Source organism: Diplotaxodon limnothrissa, linkage group LG9 (genome assembly GCF_057381915.1).
Source record: "Diplotaxodon limnothrissa isolate DT_005_m linkage group LG9, D_limnothrissa_male_GT1.1, whole genome shotgun sequence".
In the NCBI taxonomy this organism is placed as follows: Eukaryota; Metazoa; Chordata; class Actinopteri; order Cichliformes; family Cichlidae; genus Diplotaxodon; species Diplotaxodon limnothrissa.
The window spans coordinates 12,642,239-12,662,857 of NC_140604.1; the positions used below are offsets into that span (position 1 = coordinate 12,642,239).

General features: G+C 40.9%; 1 protein-coding gene across 1 annotated transcript in view; it reads left to right on the top strand.

The window, feature by feature from the left end:
• The window catches only part of prkdc (protein kinase, DNA-activated, catalytic subunit), a 33,386-nt gene extending 14,738 nt beyond the window's left edge, over nucleotides 1–18,648 (top strand). Inside the window, exons 36-86 of the mRNA XM_085362724.1 lie at nucleotides 53–256; nucleotides 368–556; nucleotides 715–819; nucleotides 916–1,083; nucleotides 1,303–1,430; nucleotides 1,566–1,773; nucleotides 2,390–2,568; nucleotides 2,669–2,837; nucleotides 3,275–3,340; nucleotides 3,418–3,481; nucleotides 3,575–3,723; nucleotides 3,905–4,045; nucleotides 4,223–4,342; nucleotides 4,436–4,579; nucleotides 4,778–4,929; nucleotides 5,673–5,804; nucleotides 6,140–6,251; nucleotides 6,440–6,564; nucleotides 6,678–6,827; nucleotides 7,299–7,472; nucleotides 7,745–7,843; nucleotides 7,983–8,193; nucleotides 8,330–8,504; nucleotides 8,611–8,814; nucleotides 8,987–9,102; nucleotides 9,245–9,376; nucleotides 9,579–9,758; nucleotides 9,860–10,068; nucleotides 10,864–11,002; nucleotides 11,172–11,360; nucleotides 12,019–12,243; nucleotides 12,436–12,544; nucleotides 12,700–12,802; nucleotides 12,901–13,063; nucleotides 13,150–13,324; nucleotides 13,429–13,628; nucleotides 13,881–14,064; nucleotides 14,246–14,406; nucleotides 14,588–14,799; nucleotides 14,893–14,980; nucleotides 15,060–15,203; nucleotides 15,364–15,571; nucleotides 15,669–15,736; nucleotides 15,822–16,042; nucleotides 16,264–16,356; nucleotides 16,465–16,566; nucleotides 16,676–16,747; nucleotides 16,838–17,039; nucleotides 17,263–17,451; nucleotides 17,996–18,135; nucleotides 18,393–18,648. Coding sequence (XP_085218850.1) covers nucleotides 53–256; nucleotides 368–556; nucleotides 715–819; nucleotides 916–1,083; nucleotides 1,303–1,430; nucleotides 1,566–1,773; nucleotides 2,390–2,568; nucleotides 2,669–2,837; nucleotides 3,275–3,340; nucleotides 3,418–3,481; nucleotides 3,575–3,723; nucleotides 3,905–4,045; nucleotides 4,223–4,342; nucleotides 4,436–4,579; nucleotides 4,778–4,929; nucleotides 5,673–5,804; nucleotides 6,140–6,251; nucleotides 6,440–6,564; nucleotides 6,678–6,827; nucleotides 7,299–7,472; nucleotides 7,745–7,843; nucleotides 7,983–8,193; nucleotides 8,330–8,504; nucleotides 8,611–8,814; nucleotides 8,987–9,102; nucleotides 9,245–9,376; nucleotides 9,579–9,758; nucleotides 9,860–10,068; nucleotides 10,864–11,002; nucleotides 11,172–11,360; nucleotides 12,019–12,243; nucleotides 12,436–12,544; nucleotides 12,700–12,802; nucleotides 12,901–13,063; nucleotides 13,150–13,324; nucleotides 13,429–13,628; nucleotides 13,881–14,064; nucleotides 14,246–14,406; nucleotides 14,588–14,799; nucleotides 14,893–14,980; nucleotides 15,060–15,203; nucleotides 15,364–15,571; nucleotides 15,669–15,736; nucleotides 15,822–16,042; nucleotides 16,264–16,356; nucleotides 16,465–16,566; nucleotides 16,676–16,747; nucleotides 16,838–17,039; nucleotides 17,263–17,451; nucleotides 17,996–18,135; nucleotides 18,393–18,597 — 7,797 coding nt within the window. The 3' untranslated portion in view covers nucleotides 18,598–18,648. The remainder of the gene's footprint in view (nucleotides 1–52; nucleotides 257–367; nucleotides 557–714; nucleotides 820–915; nucleotides 1,084–1,302; nucleotides 1,431–1,565; nucleotides 1,774–2,389; nucleotides 2,569–2,668; nucleotides 2,838–3,274; nucleotides 3,341–3,417; nucleotides 3,482–3,574; nucleotides 3,724–3,904; nucleotides 4,046–4,222; nucleotides 4,343–4,435; nucleotides 4,580–4,777; nucleotides 4,930–5,672; nucleotides 5,805–6,139; nucleotides 6,252–6,439; nucleotides 6,565–6,677; nucleotides 6,828–7,298; nucleotides 7,473–7,744; nucleotides 7,844–7,982; nucleotides 8,194–8,329; nucleotides 8,505–8,610; nucleotides 8,815–8,986; nucleotides 9,103–9,244; nucleotides 9,377–9,578; nucleotides 9,759–9,859; nucleotides 10,069–10,863; nucleotides 11,003–11,171; nucleotides 11,361–12,018; nucleotides 12,244–12,435; nucleotides 12,545–12,699; nucleotides 12,803–12,900; nucleotides 13,064–13,149; nucleotides 13,325–13,428; nucleotides 13,629–13,880; nucleotides 14,065–14,245; nucleotides 14,407–14,587; nucleotides 14,800–14,892; nucleotides 14,981–15,059; nucleotides 15,204–15,363; nucleotides 15,572–15,668; nucleotides 15,737–15,821; nucleotides 16,043–16,263; nucleotides 16,357–16,464; nucleotides 16,567–16,675; nucleotides 16,748–16,837; nucleotides 17,040–17,262; nucleotides 17,452–17,995; nucleotides 18,136–18,392) is intronic.
• The last annotated feature ends 1,971 nt before the right edge of the window (nucleotides 18,649–20,619 follow it).

Below are 20,619 nucleotides of genomic sequence, written 5' to 3' on the forward strand. Positions count from 1 at the left end.
TTTGAGGTAACAGTGCTTTCTAACGTTGTGCATTATTGCTATTTCTTTGCAGAGCGAGCAGTTGGTAGATTTGCTCTTGAACACCATCATGCTTTCTGTGCCCGTGTCTGGAAGTCACAGCCACAACTTCCTGAGCTTCTCGCATGGCGAGTACTTCTACAGCCTTTTTCAGGCGACCATCAACACTGAGCTGCTGAGAAGTCTGAACACAACAGTGCCACGCCTGATGAAAGCTTCTTCCCAAAACCCCAGCATGGTACTTGTCATTTTTAGTTAGTTTACTATAAAACTGTAACCACGGGCATCTGAAGACGGATAACTTCTTGTTTTCTCATTACAAACTTGATTTTTATTTCCTGGTGTTCAGGTGAGCGTGTTGCTGAATGGCATGCTGGACCACAGCTTTAAAGAACGATCGGTGAGGAAGACTCAGGGGAAGCAGCTGGTTGAAGAGGTGCTAAAACGATGGATGAGCCTGCAGTCATGGTGGGAGGGAGATTCTTCCACCCCAGAGAGCAAAACTGCCATCCTCCTGCTGCTCTCCAAGCTTCTGCAGGTATCAGGAGGATCAAATTACTGCTGTCTGCCCCCTGCTAAAAAGCCATAAACTAAAACTGTGAAAATATGTTAAGACCTTTGTAATAGTAATAGTGCAGATATATTGGTGTTTCTTTTCATTTTAGTTCATTTTATTGAATTTCTCTCTCTGAACAGATTGACTCCTCTGTCTGCTCCGATATAAAACATGAAGCATTCAGACAAGTGTTTTCCACTTTCACTGTGCTGCTGGTTGACATGAATCTGCCGCTGAATCTCAAGGTAGTAACAGATTTTATTTAAGTTACGGGACAGTTTTATGTATTAAGTTATTTTCTAGTCGGTGAAACTTTATGCTGAACTCAATCAATTTTTCAGAGCCAGGCTCTGCTGGTGTTGCCCTTCTTCACAACACTCCCAGAAGAGCCACTAGCTGAGCTGCAGGTAGCGCTCGACACCCTGGTGGCTTCACACTTCCCCATGCAGTCTGATGAGTTTGCTAAGGGCTCCCTTCATCGCAACAACTACATGGACTGTGTCCGAAAGGTAAACAGTGGGATTTAGAAAGTAGTAGTAGTGTGCGTGCCTGCGTGAAATACCCTTTGATCTGACTACAAAAGATTGGTTATACATGAGGATATATATATATATATATATATATATAAGGAGATGGATGGATGGATGGATGGTTTTACTGACAATTTGCTTTGGAGGTTGTTGATTTAGACCATTGCAGCTATCAGCTCTACATCTTCCATCTCTTAGTTCCTGGACGCCCTGGAGCTTTCTCAGAGCCCACTCCTGCTCAAACTACTTGCGGGAATTTTGTGTCGAGACACAAAACACATCATGGAGGACCAGTTCCAAACCTGTTTCCAAAGAACTGCCAAGCGGTAGGCAAAAGTTTTTAATTTGTTAGAGCCACATTACAGCAGTGACTCTATAGATCTTTACTGTTCCACTACAAGGAGATGTAGTTGTATGAGTTGCTTTCATTATGTGCAATGTTTTTGCCAATGTCTGTTTAGGGCAAGCGTTGAGCGGCAGCTCCAGCTGCTGTGTACAGTTTACGGGGTGATTCAACAAGGTGACGTGCCGATGAGCTCCATGCTGCAGGCCATGATGGAGAGAGTTCTGCTGCCTCTGGCCTCTCACTGCAGCGCCAAGGCCCTGAATGACTTCTTCATCACAAACGTCTTTGACATAATTTCTTTCCTGCTCAGTCGATTCACCAAGGTTTGCCTCTGAACACTGTTAACAGTGATCTAGTTAACTGGATATTTTTCTTCACTGATGTAAATTGTGGACAATAACTGAAAAATCTGAAGTCCCCGCTAATTTTGGCAGGAATGCTGGCAGGAACATTGCTGTCAGCATTGATGTTGATGATGGCATCAGTTATCACGTTGCAGAATCCTCCCTAAAAGTGTTAGAATACGATCAGTATAGGTCACATTAGGAGTGCCTGCTATGGGATTGGCTCTCAGTAAAGCGAGTGCTTTACTGAGAGTCTCATGTTCTGTCAGTCTCCCCAATTTCTTCTCAGTTAACCAGAGGAAATGTTCCTCATCTTCAAATTTCTGACATGAGTCTAGCAGCAGAGCACACATTCAGCATTCAGAGCTAATTCAACTGGACATGAAAGGTTTTCTGTCACCTCTGTAAGAGTCACTCTGATCAAGCATGAACCCAGTTTTATTCCATTTAGTGCATCTTTTTATTTGTTGACATGCCTGTGTTGTTGTGCTGGCCACTGCCTGTCAAATGAAAGACGAGAAACTCTGTCCCATTCTGTTTTTGTATCATTGTTATTATTTAACCTGAACTATGATCATTCATTTCTCACTTTCAGTCAAGCGAGACAGCCTTTGAGGTCCAATTGCTGAAGAAGAATGGCTGCTACAAGCTGATGGAGCTTTTGTATTCACGGCTTCCCAAAGAAGAGGTTTACTCAAAAGAGTCCCGCATTAATCAAGCCTACTGTCGCTCTGAGAAAACTGAGGGAAACGAGATGTCCAAGACTTTGATCAAGTAGGCCTCTCCAGCGCTTTGGTCACTTAAATTCCATTTTTATATCATGAATAAGTGATTCATTCGTGATATATGATTACATACATTTTATTTCAATTAGGTCGTGTTTTGAAGCCTTCACTGAGAACATGGCTGGTGAGACTCAGCTCCTTGAACTCCGGAGACGCTATCACTGCACTTCGTACAACTGCGCCATCGCCGTCATCAGCTGCAGCTTCAGCGAGCCCAAATTCTACCATGGCTTCCTCTTCAGTGAGAAACCTGAGAAGGTAGTGCTTCGTTTGTATAAATACACCAACATCTCTCAGACGGCCTAGTTTAGTACAATGCAGTACAAACTACTTTTTTTTTAGTTTATTTAATAGAAAAATTGGATATTGTGCTCACACTGTGTGTAATTGTGTCTTTCAACAAAGTGATGCATGCTGATAAATTTAGAATTAAACAGAAACACTCCAGCTTGTGCTTTTGATCCCTGCTGGCTGACTAAAACATGTTTGTCCTGTCGCACATGATCCTTTAGCAGGGATTATGTGCTTAAATTAGGAGGAGCAAGAAAACAAAACTCAGTTGACCATAATCTGCATTCTACTGACATCTAGTGGTGACATTTAAACACTGTTACTTGTGATACTCTGTAATTCATATAAAGTGGTAAAAAGTTTACTGTTCAGGACCTTACTGATGGTGTTTTCTTTTGTTCCAGAATCAGTTTATTCTTGAAAACATTATTGATGTTGAAAGGACCTACAACTTTCCAATTGAAATTGAGGTATGTGTTGTTGTTTGTTTGTTTTTTCTGCTAGTTTTAGTCATGGTTTATTAATTTATTTTTTTTAAACATTGCAGGTCCCGCTTGAGAGGAAAAAGAAATACGTTATGATTCGAAAAGAAGTAAATGAAGAGAATGGAGGTAAGAAGTGTTTCTGTTTGTCACAGACGTATAAATGTATCTTACTGCAGCTTGACGGTGTGTGTTTCTGTGATTTATTTGTGGTTTCCACAGAAGCTCCAGTCTATCTGTCCTCCCAGTCATACATGGCTGACAGCAGCCTGAGCGAGGAGATGAGCCAGTTTGACTTTTCCACAGGAGTCCAAAGCTTTTCCTTCAGTTCCCAAAACCCAGAAGGAGAAAAGCGGGCTGTTGCAAAAAGAGTTAGTTTTTTCTGTCTTTTAAAATGAGAACACAGGAGTTTAAAATGACTATTGTATAACCAGTTGAACATTTTTGAAAGCCCCAATGGAAACCAGTGTTAAGGATAAGTCATTTGCTGTTTCAAAATGGCTCTGGTTTCATGGTTATCAAGAAGGTTTGCTAACGTGTTTGTAAATCTAGGAGACAGAGGAGATGAGCCCGTCCCAGGATGCAATGGTTGATCTAGAAATGGATGAGCTAAACCAGCATGAATGCATGACGACCATGACTGCTCTTATTGGGCACATGCAAAGGAACAACATAACCCCCAAAACTGAACAGGTCAGTGCCAAAGTACGGCAGGTTTTCATTATTTATAACAGGATTAAGTAAGTCTGACGTTTACTTCAAATCCTAAAAATTTTCATGTAATTACAACTCTCTAATTAATCTCTGTAATGAATATTATGAATGTATGATGACTACTGAGGAGTTTGTGTCAAATGCTCTGTAAAACAGGGAAATGTGCCCAGTGAGCTTCCTCCATGGATGAAATTCCTACATGGAAAACTGGCAAATCCATCAACACCTCTGAACATTCGACTCTTCATCTCTAAGCTGATCATCAACACAGAGGAGGTGGATGTCCCTCAGTTAATTCTTTCAAATATAGAAATTAGTTAATAAAATAGGTTGTACGACTCATTTTCTTTTTTCTTTTTTTTTCTCCAGGTGTTTCGGCCTTATGCCAAGTACTGGCTTGGGCCACTTCTACAGCTTGTTGTCTCTGGAAACACTGGAGGAGTGGGGATCCATTTTATGGTGGTGGATGTGGTGGTTACGGTGCTATCCTGGACAAGCCTGGCTACACCCAAAGTTTGTCATAGTTCAATTTATGAATGTGAAAACGTGGCACCAAATCAGCTGCGATTCAGTTAATTTATTTATTTATTTTTGTTAAAACGCTACGGAGAGTCATAAATTGTATTTTACTCATTTGTTATCTGCTATGATATGATACATTTCTTATAATAAAAGTTTATCATTGATAACTTCTCTTTTTTTTAATCTAAGGGTAACCCCAGAGATGAAGTCCTTGCCAACCGGCTGCTGGAGTTCCTGATGAAGCACTGCTTTCACTCTAAGAGGCCCGTTTTCCGCCACAACCTGGAGATCATCCGCACTCTGGTAGAGTGCTGGAAAGACTGTCTGCATGTGCCTTACAGGTAGTGCTCACACAAGATCACATCAAGTCCAGATAAACTTAACAGTCACCAATATTTAAGCTGCTGGCATCTTATTTTGTACATCAAAAATCTGCATTTAATTACCAACATGGTAAATGGCCTGTATTTGTATAGCGCTTTACTAGTCCCTAAGGACCCCAAAGTGCTTTACACAACCAGTCACACACACATTCACACACTGGTGATGGCAGCTACATTGTAGCCACAGCCACCCTGGGGGCACTGACAGAGGCGAGGCTGCTGGACACTGGCGCCACCGGGCCCTCTGACCACCACCAGTAGGCAACAGGTGAAGTGTCTTGCCCAAGGACACAACGACCGAGACTGTCGGAGCCGGGGCTCGAACCGGCAACCTTCCGATTACAAGACGAACGCCCAACTCTTGAGCCACGATCGCCCCATGTGTTATAAACACTGGTGTGCTGAACAGAGAATGAAATCTTTAGGAATAAACACTTTCTGATGAGTTGTTCCTGAGTAAAGTTGTCTGTTGTCGACTCTAATTATGTCTTATGTTGTTATAAAAAGTAGGAAAAATGCTGCATTATTTTATCCTTTTGTTTATTTGAATTACAAATGTTGTACGGTCTCAAACATATTAACATAAATTATAAATGTAAATTTTTTTTTCTTGCATGTTTTTTTGTTTGTTTTTTGTTTGTTTTTAACAAAATGAAACTGATCTGTGGTCCTTGGCTTTCTCTCTTTTCTTGCCTTCTCAGTCTAATATACGAGCGATTTTGTGGCACTGACGCTAACAGCAAAGACAACTCTGTCGGGCTTCAGCTGCTGGGAATCATCTTGGCAAACAACCTCCCTGCCTACGATGCGTCGTGCGGAATTGAATATGAGAGGTAAAAGTTGCAAGTTGGAAGATGCAAGTTGAAATCAAAGTTGAAATCAGCAAGCAGGAAGCGAAAGGCAGACTTTGGTGTATTTTTGGCAAATCCTCCTGGATCTTTCCACAGTTCACAGCAATCACAGGTTATAATGGTTCTTCACCAAATTGTGCTCAAGGTCAGGGTTACATTTGTCGAGCAGTAATGTGTGAAAAGGATCGCGATCCAGATGAGCTACTATGCCACTGACATTATAGTCACATGTATATATGTGTGTTGTAGCTCATGTACTGCTGTGCTGCAAAAATATGATTTCTGTATGGTGTCCTCTTTCTTTTTTTCTCCTTCAGGTACATTCAGTCTCTCACCACCAACGTGTCCTATGTAAGATATAAAGAAGTCTACTCGGCTGCTGCTGAAATTATCGGCCTCATCCTGAAGAGCATGACTGATATGGGCGAGGTATGAACTTTCTCTAGTTTCGGTTCATTTATGCCTCGACCACATGTTAGATTTATTTTGACGAGTCTAAGTGTTTATCTTATGTTATCCTTCTCAAATCACTGAAATCCCTTTTTCAGTTTTATTGCAAGAATTGTTGTTTTTCCCTCACAAGTATGACTTAATTTTTTAATGTTTTTATTGCTTAGCAACATCAAGAACTTCTCAGTCTTGCTACAAGTAAGATAACAAATCTGAAGAAAAAAGACCTGGATGACAAGTTCATTATTTGTTTGAACAAAGTCTCCAAGCATTTTCCTCCATTTATGGATCGGTAAGTTTACAGTGCGAATTTATTTATTTATTTATTTTAGTATAATTTTCTAAATGTAATTATCAAGCTACCTTCCAAGCTTTGGTCTTCATTATTTTCTTTGTATTTTTCAGGTTTGTGAATTATGTGTTCTTCCTCCTGCCAAAGCTGCACGGCGTCTTAAAGACTAACTGCTTGGAGTGCGTTCTGAGCCGTGCTGATGTCATTCCAGACATCTTCCTGCAGCTGAAGATCACCGGCTTCATTCAGATGATGAACCATAGGCGAGTTCTTCCTTGCTGCCTCTCTGTTTAGTTCTCTTTTTTTATTATCATATCCACCATCATCATTGCAAAAATGTCAGAAATGATCACAGAACCCTATTGGGCCTCTGCGGTGGAGTTTTCTTTTTTTATACACGCCAACAGGGCCAAACATTTGAATGTGTGTTAGCGCAAGTAAAATCCTTTAATGGTGATGGAAGCATTAACCATACGGAATCAATGGGAATTTGACATTCAGGGCATTTTTTTTAAATTTAGTTTGTGATCAATTAAATAACTATAAATGTGGGGTGGGTTAGCAGGTGATCTATATGCCTGGGTTCAGCTCCACCCGTCCTGTGTGCCATTCTCCCTGTTCTCTGTCCCTTCTTTCTTGTTATAAAAATAATAAAAGCCAAAAATAAATCTTACAAAATTAAAAGTGTAAATTAAGAGGTGCTGAACCATGTTCCTCCACATTTCTCTTTCCAGGGATGAGGCACGGCAGAGAGCATGCCTCGATATCATCCACAAGATTATTCCCCGTCTGACGCCGGTGGAGCTTCAAGAGCTGCTGGGCTCTGTTACGGCTTTCGTCTCTCATCCTTCTCCAGTCTGCAGAGAGCGGATGTACGACATCCTAATGTGGATCCAGGACAACTATGGGTGAGGCTTTTTGGCTTCCAGCCTCAACCAGATCATAGTTTACTATTTTTTGTTTGCCTTATTGGTATTTATTTGTTTGGAAATGTGCTGCCTCTTGGCCAGGACTCCCTTGAAAAAGAGGTTTTTGATCTCAACGGGACATTCCTGGTTAAATAAAGGTTAAATAAAAAATTAGTGTTTTCAGATTCGACCCACATAATGCCTTTGTACAGTCTTTTTTCAGTAGGATCGTCTGACCGTTTTATTCATGTGACATGTTATTTTTCTTCCAGCGATGATGAAAGCATGGAAGACAACACCTCACTGGAAATTCTCAATGCTGCTAAAGAAACACTGCTTCAGGGTTTGTCAGAAGAAAATCAAGGCCTTCAGTAAGCACCCAATATGACTTTTTTATCCCCATGCTAATATAATGAGATACTTTCCACAGTGGATATTTGTATTTTTTAAATTTATTTCATCTTTTGTCGACTCTTCTGATGTTGTGTACTCCTCGTTCCGTCTTTTCAGGCTGTATGTTTGTAACTTCTGGAGTCAGGAGAAGCGCCTCCCCACTGCGACCCTCGAGCGAATGTTGATGGTGCTCTGTTCTCTGTACTCCTGCAAAATAGAGAGGTGCTTTTTAAGCCTGGCCACCAATCTGCTTCTGGAAATGACGAGCCAGAGTCCGGACTTTAAACGAAACATGTTTGAGTATCCGCTGTCCGAGTGCACCTTCCAGGTCAGCTTTTGTGTTTCTTGGATTCATTTACAGAAAAGAAGAAGAAGAAACAACTTTATCTGTTTGGGGTTTTTTTTATTTGCTTGTTACTAAGAAGCCTGATTTGTGAATATCATGTTTTCATTTCACTCTATAGGACTATGTGATCGATTCCAATTGGCGCTTCAGGAGCACAGTAATGACCCCCATGTTTGTTGAAACCCTAAGCTCTCAAGGCCCAGAGAGTGTGGCAGCATCTCAGTCTGGAGCGATGAAGGGAAAGCTCCGAGCCACGCAGACTTCATTAGAGTTCAGTCAGACACAAACACAAGGTACCGCTGTGTTTCAGTTTACCCACCTTCAACGCAACAAAGTACCTGTTAAAATGCTTTCCTTCATTTTTGAATATGCAGATTACCACAGCTGTGTTTTTCCCAGGTCGACGTACTGCATATAACTGGCTGACAGGCAGCAGCGTGGATACGCTGGCAGAGTACTCACTCGGCTCCGAGTCGATGTCGTCGTTGCTGGTGTTTGATAAGAAAGCAGAGAGGCGAACCGCAGCGAGAAGACCAATAGGAGAAGGCTTTGGGCTGAGGCGCCTCACTGCATCAACAGATGAGGTGGACAGCCGCACCAAAGGTTAGTTTGACCATCCACCTCAGTATTAACTGCATAGTATTAAATGTAAACTAATTTTTCAGTTTTTGATAAAAAAAAAAAAAGCACCACCACAAACACATCTTGTTTCAGTAAGAAGAGACTAAAGCTTCACTCATTGGTTTAAATGTAAATTTTCACTTTGTATGAACAGCAGTAAATGAGCAGCGGGCTAACATCCTGAGACTGAGACGCAGGTTTCTGAAGGATCAGGAGAAAGTCAGCTTAGGTTTTGCCAAAAAGGAGATCCAGCATCAACGGCAGGAAAAGGTATCTACCGTGCTGGGATTCAACCAGGAGCCACTCAGACCAATCCGTTCATCTATAATGCAGATTTTCTGTGTTTGCTCTCGCTAACTTTCCAGGCCTGCGATAGACTCGTAACTATCAGTGGTTCTCTTGTGTGTCACAGGAAGAAAAAGCCAATCTGGCCCTTAGAAAAGAGGCTCAGGTGACTTTGTATCGTAACTACAGGGTGGGAGACTTTCCAGACATCCAAATCCCGTACAGTAACCTCATCGCTCCACTTCAAGCTCTAGCACAGGTAAGACTGCCAACGCCATCTGTTCAGACAAACCATAAACGGGCACATGATGAACCATATGATCAGACTTTGATTTTATCATAAACACTTCATAGACCAAAAATAGTTGCAAATGATGGGCCAAAATGAAGGGGGAAATTTTAAGGAAGAAATATTGTATGTAAAATGTTAAATATTACATTTTTCCCCTTGCCCTAACTAGAGAGACCCGATTTTAGCCAAACAGCTGTTCAGCTCTCTTTTTGCTGGTATACTGCAAGAAATGGCGAAACAACGGAGGCCAGAGGAGAGCGCGAGGATCAAAGAGGAGCTGCGGTCCAACATGAGCAACTTCCTGAGCAAGAGTATGCTCTGCTTTCCTCCGTTTATAGCATGTGTGCAGGTAAGAAACAGATTTGATAGTTAAACTCCCCTTTCTGTATTTAATATATTGAAGAAAATATATATAAATGTTGTATTTTGGGGGGCTTTTTTGTGTGCTAGGATATGTGCTACCAACATAAAGAGCTCCAACAGCTCAACCCAGCTTCCATCAGCTCCACTTGTCTCATGAGTCTGCAGCAGCCATCGGGCATCCTGCTGCTGGAAGAGGGTTTACTGCATGCTGACGGCCCCGCTGAACGTCCTGCCAAACGGTCACGAGGACACAAAGAAATCCCCCCAGACACCAATAAATGGATTAATCTCGCAAGGTATTGCAGTAATTGCTGCCTTACAGCTGAGTGTTATTCTTAATATTTCTTTATCTGATTTTTTTATTCTTCAAAATATTTAATTACATCAACGAACAAAATCAGAGCTATGATGTCACTGAAGGTCACAGGTTCAGGAGTTTTAGTTTGCTGATTGAGAGTGTCTGGAGTTTGTTTTGAAGTGGAAAATTAAAAAAAAATCAGTATAGTATTGTGTGTTATGATTTTGTGTCATAACATGGACACCAAATATCAATATTTTTCTGATATTTTGGACTGACTTCACTCACTCACAGAGATTGTTGAAGGTTTGGCAACAAGTACTGTCTAATTTATAAATGCAGACAGATTGCTGCATTTCCATCAGTCTGAATGAATCTGTGTCACAACTCGAGGGGACAGCTGGTTGTATTGTGGTTATATTCCTGCAGAATAGGAACGTTGCTGGGAGCAAATGTAATAGTTAAATGTGACTTTCTCTCCATGTAGACAGCAACACCTGTGACTTTCACTGATTTATCACAGTTAATTGCTGTAATATAATAAGTAGATTGCTTTTAACTGCAAACTAGACTAATAGTATAATGACTTTATCTTAAATAACGTTTGTTTCACTGTCAGTGTTTGCATGTGTTGACTGTCTCACTTTGCTTCAAAAAACAATATTCAGCATGTCACAAAATCACGGTAATATTGTATCAGGAGTGAAGTATAGTGATAAAGTTGTATCACGGGGTGTGTGGTGGTTGCCACCTCTAATATTTACTGTGCTGTTTTTCTCCCGCTGTTCTCCAGGCTCTACAAATCTTTGGAAGATTATGATGTTGTGCGTGGAATCTTTGGTGGTAAAGTCGGGACCAAATCCATCACTTGTACTGCGCTCCAAGCTGAAGCCAACACTGACTTTGCAGAGGCTGTGAAGCTTTACAATGAGGTTTGTTAGTCCAGTAGAAGCTGGTGGTTGAATCCCATATTTTCCCACCGGAAGGGAAGGAAACCATATTAAATATTTCAGGAAAACATATGAAGTAATATATGAAATCAAAGGGCACCAGGTTTCACCGGATTGCTTGCTGTTTGTTTAAACTCTTATATACTGACAGGCTCTAAACACCGAGAGCTGGCCTGATGGCGAGCCCACAGACAGTGAGAAGGACTTCTGGGAGATGGCTGCTATGGATGCATATAGTCATTTGACTGAGTGGAAGTCTCTTCAGTACTGCTCCACTGTGAACATAGATGAAAACTCACCACCCAACTTGGAAATGATGTGGTCAGAGCCTCTCTACCAGGTAATAATAACCCAAATGATTTTACAGTTTAGGAATTCCCACTCACCTGCAACTGAAGCCTGCATTTTTCCTCTGTTGTGGTAACTGATGGCTTAAATTGGAAACCTACATTTTGTAATCTATTCATTCATTTCGTGGCTTTCCAAAACTCCTTGAATGAAACACTGCCGCAGTGAATTAGGTTTAAAGATTTACTTTGCAGGGTTTGGGGCTGTTGATCTGCAGAAATAGAACATATTTGTAATCATGTTCCTTCGGTTTCCCTTCCTGAAGATAACAATCTTGGTTTAATTACCTTGAGTGAGCTATGCTATGCTATGTCCCTGCTATGTTGCCCCACTTTATTTCCACATTAGCCCTGTTTACACAAAAGTGGCTCTAGAGTGTTTCTCTTTTCTTTCTTTCTTTTTTTTTTTAGCAGTTGTGGCTTTTCCTTCACGCTAGTAAGAGGAGACTTAGGGGTATACAGTTGGGTCCTTCTGCAACCTCACCACTAGGTGTCACTGAATCCTTAAAACTGTATCTTTAAAATTGAAAAGAAATGTGTAGCATAGCAGTGTAACAAAAGCATTCTCAGCATGTTGTGACATTTTTGGTCATTTGATATCAAATCCATTCTTCAAATGTTTTGCTTCCCTGGCGATTGAATTTGTCCTAGGAAATGTACCTGCAGCACATGATACGCAGCATGTTGAAGCAGCTGCAGCGGGGCGAGCGGGACCAAACGCTCCTCAGCTTCATCGACAATGCCATGAAGTTGGAGGAGCGCAAAAAGCTGCTGGAAAGTCATTACAGCCAGGAACTCAGCCTGCTCTACATCCTGCAAGAGGACTACGACCGCGCCAAATACTACACAAACTACGCCATGCAGCTCTTTATGGAGGTCTGCTCTCACACTCATTTCTCTGTCCAGCACATTCGATTCTTTGATTTACAGAGAACAGTTTATTTCATAAATGAAATGGGGGGGGAAACGGTTATATATGTACAGATTGTTGCTGTTAACTGAATAAGCAGACAAGTGTGTTATCTAGATTAACTTATTACACATGCTTACTTCGTTTGCCTCATATAGAGTTACTCCAACGTGGATACACTCCTGACTAAAAGCCGGCTAACCATTCTGCAGTCAGTGCAGGCCTTGACCGAAATCCAGGACTTCCTGTTGTTTATTAAAGAAGAGGGTGAGTGGATAGTGGCTTTTTAAAATGTTTAAAATGTTTGTTTGGTCTTTTTACAAGATTTTGGAATATTTATTCCTAAAACTGTCTTTGTTTGAATTTTTTTTTTTTTCAAGCTCTGAAACATTTTTGCAATTTTTACCATTTTTTTTTATTAGTGTCTTTGGACTCCCTCAAGCACCTCATCAGATCATGGACTGAACGGTATCCTGATGCTAAAGTGGACCCAGTGAATGTGTGGGATGATATCATTACATCTCGGTAAGAAGACTCTGCGTGCATATCTTTTTTTTTTTTTTTTTAAAGTAAAGACAAATAACAGAACCTGATACTACCTTATTTTTTTCTCTACGTTTCAGGTGTTTCTTTTTGGATAAGATCAGGGAAAAGCTCAGAGGCCATGCTCCATCTGACAGCATGGAGGTGGACGGCTCAGGTGACCCAGCGGGCGACATTGAGACATTAGTAAATGACTGCAAGTTCAACATGAAGCTACGCATGGCTGATGGAGCCCAGAAGCAGGTGAAGAAACAAGTGTGGATGTTCCTCTGTCTGTTCTTTAGCATGCTTTCCCATCAAACTCATCCTGGACAAACAAATGTTTTCAGAATAACTTCCCCGTAGCTGTGAAGCTGCTGAAAGAACTTCACAAAGAAGCCAAAATGGACAGAAGATGGCTGCTGCGGTGGGTCCACAGTTTTAGCCGCTACAGCCATAAACGGTGTCAGGCTCAGGGTCCTGTGGAGCAAATCAGCACCATGCTGAAAACCATCCCACTCCTGGGTGAGAAGGAAAAAGAATGCCACACAAGTGTCGAGTATTCAAAGCTTAAAGGCCTTCAGCTTTCTTTTTTGCCATATTTCATGTCAGCTCATTTCTCTCTCCAGAGGACCTTCAGGCTGACACTGACAGTCAGAGTGCTACAGCTAAAGTGTTCAGATACCAGAAGATTCTCCAGGGTACATCGTTCGACATCTTGGCCACAGCTGTAAGCAGAAGTCCGTCAGTCCTAGGAACTATCGATGCTGACAAAGCAGAGAGAGTCGTAAAGCTTTCTGGAGTTTCCTCGTCCAATGCAGATCCAAAGGTACTCTACTTTTTAGGAAAATACATTGTTTATAGTTGCTGGCTAGAGAAGAAACTTGCATGAATGACTAAACTGGGATTATAGTGGCAAAAATAATTGGATGTAAAGTGTTCTGCATCATTTCTGTGCTATATATGGGAATTGCAAAAGGCTCCACTTTATTCCACAGCAGATTATCACACTAAACCCTTCTTTGTAATTTTATACCAATTGAATGAACAAATGAATCACAAAAGCAGTTTTTTCCTGCAGAAAGTGGAAGTGGGATTGCAGTTACAGGCGCTGAAGTTGCTATGTGAAGCGACCAGAAAGGCCGACGAGGAGCTTCAGTCTTATTCTCAGGACTTTGTGGAGACTAGCAGCATCATAGAGACGTACATGACCTTGGCTAACTTCTGTGACAAACGGTTAAGAGAGGAGGAGCAGAGCGATGCTGGTGAGTAGTGACATTTCCCAGGAAGAGATTTGTTCAGATTGATGCAAAAAAGACCAACAGTGAGCACCCAGAGTACTTAATGTGATCAATACTTGGTCTTAACACTTTAGCTGTGTGCTGAAGACTACTGAGAGGATTATTTCCTCCCTCAAATGTTGGTTGCCATTGTTTACGGTTACAGAAACACAGTTTCCAGAGCTTCTGGTGCTGCCGATGCATGTAGTGGAAAACATGTTGAAAGCACTGAAGATGAATTCAGAGGAGGCTCGCCTCAGGTTCCCACGCCTGCTACAGATCATTGAGTTGTACCCGTCTGAGACGCTGGACCTCATGACAAAAGAGGTTAGCTTTGTTAACAAAGAATGTCTTTAGTATGTCGAAACGTAATTCTGCTGATTATAAAAGAAAAATAATATATGTCCAGTAAACATAAAAAACATTGAAACTATTAGCAAATGTAAACCAAATACCTTAAAGCTTTGGGAATGCAGATGTTTTAATTGTGTCGTCTGTCTGTATATAGATGATGTCTGTTCCCTGCTGGATGCTGATTAGCTGGATCAGTCAGATGGTTGCTCTTTTGGACAAGCCAGAAGCTGTGGCAGTACAGCACTGCATAGAGCAGATAGCAGAGTGCTACCCTCAGGCACTGGTTTATGCACTCATGATCAGCAGTGAGAGCTACCAGTTTGAGGACTCGGCTACAGGACACCAGCAACAGGAGTTTGTCAACAGGTAAGTTTGTAGGTGCAGTTTTTTGGGGGGTCGGTGTTAAAAATATTTTTTCAAAAGCTTCAGTTTAATTTTATGAGCGCTGTGCATCAACAGGCTCAAGAGCATGCTGGACAAGGGAGGTGCTGTGAAGAACTTTGTGGATGCGCTTCAGCAGCTGACAAATCCTGAGATGATTTTTAAGGTAATGAGTGAAAGTTCAGACATGATTTCAATCAAAATGCCAGACGAAAACTGATTGTTTTCATTCTGTCCACACGCAGGATTGGTGGGATGGCGTAAGAAATGAACTGGAAAAGCCGACTTTTAACAGGAAGCAAATGGGAGACTTGTATGAAGAGATGCGGTCTATACTCGGAGACTGCAGCGCAGATAGTCACGGGATGTTTCGAAAGAAATTCATCAAAGTTTGTCATTTCTTTTCTTTTTTTCCTCTTTTTTTATCTCAAAAATATGATTCTCCAGAAATTTGTGAAATTAGGAGGCTAGTACAGATCATTCATCAGCAAGTGAAAAGAATATGCAGCTTCTAATCAAGAAAATATAATGTTATGCTGTTCCCTGCAGAAGTTTTTCAAAGACGTGGAGAAATTGTTGGGACCGAACGGCAAACAGCTGTTTGAAAAGAGGAAAGATAAAACCTTTTTGCAGAAAGTGGATGACCTGGCTGCATCCATGCGTGGATTTCAGAAGGAGCCAGGGAACCTGAAGGAATACTCACCTTGGCTGAGTGGATTTAAAGCAGACTCATTCAGAAATGAGCTGGAGATCCCAGGTTAAGAGCTATACTGATTAATATTGTTTGATTTATTTCAAACAGTCTCATCCGTTATGTTCTATCCACTGATGAGGCTGTGTTTTCTTTCTCGCAGGACAATATGACGGGAGAGCCAAACCACTGCCAGAGTATCATGCAAAGATAACCGGCTTTGATGAGAGGGTATGCACTTTAAAACAGGAAGAGTTAAACGGTTTGTTCTCATCCTGGCTGTAAGTGTGAAAGTTCTCTGGGATCTTGCCTGCAGGTAAAGGTGATGTCTTCTATTCGTCGTCCCAAGCGTCTCATCATTCGTGGGGATGACGAGCGGGACCACCCCTTTCTGGTAAAGGGCGGGGAGGACCTCCGACAGGACCAACGAATCGAACAGCTTTTCGCTGTCATGAACATCCTGCTGAGCCAGGACACGTCGTGTTTGCACAGAGGCTTGCAGCTCCGCACCTATCAAGTCATTCCTATAAACACAAGGTGGTGGGCATGTCTGTGTCTCCATATCTGTCCCTTCAGTTCCACTTACACTGATTAAAGATTGAATAAAATGTTGTTTTTTTTTAATTTTCTCTGATAAGACTATCCAGTAAGAAAAATTTATTTAATATTATAAGTATCATTTGGTTCTTGGTCCCATATTTAATTACTTAACAATTATTAGACAAAATATTAACTAACTAAGCAAATTATGATTACAGAATTGGTCTGATTGAATGGATGGAAAACACCTGTACTCTAAAGGAGTTTGTGCTCAACACAATGACTGAGGAGGAGCAGCAGAGGGCAGGGAGGTACAGTATATTTATTCCACCCTAATGCCGTGGCCCTGTGTTTGGTGAAGAACATGAAGTTCATCTAGTGTTTGATGATATGATGGCAGTTGTGTCTTTGTTTTAAAGTTCCATGGATGAGTACAACGCCTGGCTCTCACGCTTTGCACCAGAAAACCGAAAAGACAAAAATCGTGTGAGCGCTATTGCACTTTATGGTCTGGCCTATAAGTGAGTTACCTGAATTTTTACTCCTATGACACTGGGTTCAATAAATGCTCATAAAAAAACAATTTGAATAATTTTAACAGACTTACACTTGCATTTCATTCTTTGCCAGGAAAGCAAAACGTGCCGATGCTGTCAACAACTTTATGAAAGTATTGCAGTGTGTGCCCAGCGATTTGCTGAAGTAAGTGGACTGCATGTATAGCATGACTGCTCGGGACATGGTAACACTTGCAGTAATAACCTTCATATTTTTCTTTGTTTTAAATTCTAGGAGAGCTTTTCTAAACATGTGCAACAGTCCGGAGGCCTTTCTGTCCCTGCGATCCCACTTCATTAGCTCTCACGCTTTGCTGTGCGTGAGTCACTGGATTCTTGGGATTGGAGATCGCCACCTCTCCAACTTCATGATAAATATGGAAACAGGGGGCATGATTGGCATTGACTTTGGGCATGCGTTTGGCTCATCCACACAGGTATATCCAGTGAAAGGAATGTTAACTCGCCTAAAGCAAAATGCCATAGAAGAGGCAATAAGTGATTTACACGTGATTGGGTTGGGAGAATTTATTGTCTGGTTTAGGTGTATGAATCTTACTGTCACCGCTGAGGTGACCGGCTGCATGAATGTGAAGCATGTCAGAAGGTGACCTACTGTACTGTTAATCTCTTTCTGTGCAATCCCGTATTTTCTCCCAGTTCCTCCCTGTGCCTGAGCTCATGCCTTTCCGGCTGACCCAACAGTTTGTGAATTTAATGCAACCCTTGAAGGAGTCCGGTTTGATCCAGAACATCATGGTTCATTCGTTGCGGGCCTACAGGGCTGAGCCAGACCTTCTGCTTAACACTATGGACGTGTTTGTCAAGGAACCCTCCCTGGACTGGAAGGTAACCATTGAATGAGTGGATAGATTTTGGATAATGTTTTCAATAGTGTTCATTGAGATTTTAATGCATCCATTTAGCCACAACTCTCTTAAGGTGTCGCCACATTATTCCAGTCAGGTTGAAGTCTGGACTTTTCTGGATTCGTTTCTTCCTCAGCCCTTCTCTTGAAGATTTGGGTCTGTGCTTAGGATCATTTGACTCTAGAATACAGAGAAGTTCATGGTCGACTCAATGACTGCAAAGTGCCCAAGTCCTGTGTTGTATCCAAAGCAAGTTCAAATCATCACCCCTCGACTTTGCAGACAGCACATGCTGAATTTTGGATACGGCTCAAGATTGTATTATATACAACATGTGGCATGTTCTGTTTTCATTTGTGGCTCTTGGCCATTATATAGTCTATTGTTGTTTTACAGTTTTTGTTTGTGAAATTGAATTAATTTAATTTCCCCCAATAAAATGTTGCTTGCTGTTGCACATTAAAGACTTTTAATCTGTTTTTCAAATTACGATACAAAAAAGTTGTGTTATTGTTATCATGCAGAACTTTGAGATGAAACAACTGAGGAAAGGAGGCACATGGACAGAGACTGTGAACACCAAAGAAATCAACTGGTATCCCTTGCAGAAGGTTAACTTTGCCAAGAGAAAACTGGATGGAGCTAATCCAGCTGCTATAACCAGGTAGATCATCAAATCATATTATGAAACATCTAATAGGATTTAATTAACGTTCTATGCTAGTACAACCCTCTGTTTTTGACATCCATAATGATGGAAAGTCCCAGTACTCAACTAATGGTAACATTTTACTGAGTGTGTTGATTCATATTAGGGGTCATATCTGAAATCAGAAACCTTTATAATACAATTCAGTCACTGTTTTGTTATTCTCCAGCTTGTCTTGTTTTTGACTTGATGTTTTGGGTTTATTTTGTCAGTGAGGAGCTGAAGCTGGGTTTTGAGAAGGATGGTGCCTTCCCGGGGATGCAGTCGGTGGCTCTGGGCACTAAGGAGCACAACATTCGTGCTAGACTTCCAGCCGAAGGCCTGTCAGTGGAGAATCAGGTGGACTGTCTGCTAGACCAGGCCATGGATCCAAATGTGCTTTGCAGAGTTTGGGTGGGCTGGGAACCGTGGATTTGAGTCATTCAAAATAAATCACACGTTTAGAAACTGTATGCAAATGATTTTTAGGGCCTGAAAGAATCCTTTGATGTCAAATATGTTCTCTAATGCAGTTGTGGAAAACCTTTATATGCGTCTTGTTCTTTTTTTTGCCAATTTGCTTGGCAAAATTGTATGACGTTTGGAACAAAAGGAAGAAATAAAATTCTGTGGAAAGTGTGAAATCTGTAACTAATTTATAACTATACACTACGGCATTTATATAGTAATATTTTATTATGAATTCAGCCATGTAGTTATAATTCAGTTGCACAGGGCAGGTAATCAGAAAACTTTCCCATTAAGAACGGGAATTAATCAGATTAGAGATTTGACAGTTGAACGGGATAACTGATGATCACCCATTAGTTACTAATGGTAACTAATACCAGTCAAGTACCAGTCCAATCAAATTAGTTTCCTTAGAGCATTAGCCATTTTTTAAACAAGTTGCTGTGTTGACATCAAGACAAATGCTCCATACAAAACCTGGTGGAGTCAGGAAGGAGGCAGCAAATGGCAGGAACGGCTAACAATGCAACAAATAAGCACAAGTTGGCATCACAGGCCTAGTCATTGTTCATATGCAGTTGTTTTAAAAGTCGAGCTTGCCCAATTTGACCAAGTGTGTGTCTTTAGAGTGAGGTAATAAAACATGTTGGTAACAGTAGACACATAATTACATGAAAAATAGGCAAAACCTTTAAAATCTGCATTTATGTACACTTATTTTAAAAACCGGATGCTGCACAGTGCACCAGCAACTGAAGAAAACAGGCATATCTGCTCTTTCATAACCTCTATTGAAATCGTTTATATGGATAAGGCTTGTGCAAAGTATTTTCAATAAATCACACTTACTTAAAGACATTCAAATTTAATCAAAGCTTTAAAAGTATGTGGTTTAGAATATGTAAACCTAAATCACATGTTGATAAAAAGCAGAACTTACGAAACCTTTGATCTGCGGCATGTCAGCCTGCTTAATGTACAACCGGAAAGTGCAAGACAGCAGAAGTAACGAAACAGCAAACTGTTGATAAAGGTGCTGAACACCTGATGCAATTTGCTGTCTCACTTCCTTTTTGCAGCATTTGACATGCGCCTGTATTCAATTTGCTATTCTATAAAAGATGCAGATAACATACACTCAATATCGATTACTAAAAATAACCAGTTAATCAGTTACTTATTGTCTCTATTAATTCTTTAGTCATCTCAAATTTTGCCTGAGAAATGACCCAAATTATAAATAATTGTCTATCAGCTGAACAAATCATCAGTCGCACTGGAAAAGAGCAAAATAATGTTAGAAATAAATAAACCAGGTGAGTTTTCTAACTGGAAGTTATTCACTGAATCCAGAGACGACTAAAATGAATTCTGACGTGAATTTTGGGGGAAAATGACCCAAGGTGGTAAATTTCAGATGGCTACTCTTCTAAACTGTTGCTGAATTGAACTGGAACAAGCTGTAATTTTATGAAGTATGAAATTCAAATTTTAAATCCTCGAATGTCTCCCTGTCCTTTTAGCCTCTGCTCTGACTTTGCAACTTTAACATAGACATGGAGCCAAGTGGTGAAACCACCATATGTCACAATATTCTGGGGAATTGATGAAACTCATGTTTCTCCATGTCACAGGATAGACACGTATTTCCCTGGACAGGCAGGCACGCCTTAAAATAATTATTTTGTGAATTATCAATGAATGAAGACTGACTTACACATAAAGCTCTTGCTGTATATCATATAGATTGCGTTAATCGCTCAAACTTTGTGATCAGTAGTAAAATGGTCATGCTCGTTACTACTATGAAGCCTACTACTGTTACTTGACCAAGAAGAAAAACACGAGCACCAGTTAATCCATGTTTAATAGATGATACAATGCAAAAGGGGAAACAGGGAAAACAAGAGTTAAAATGAAAAACAAATGTTCAGAACTCAACTTGTAAGTAATGATGTCAAACCCAGTGTCACAGTTATTTACCTTCTT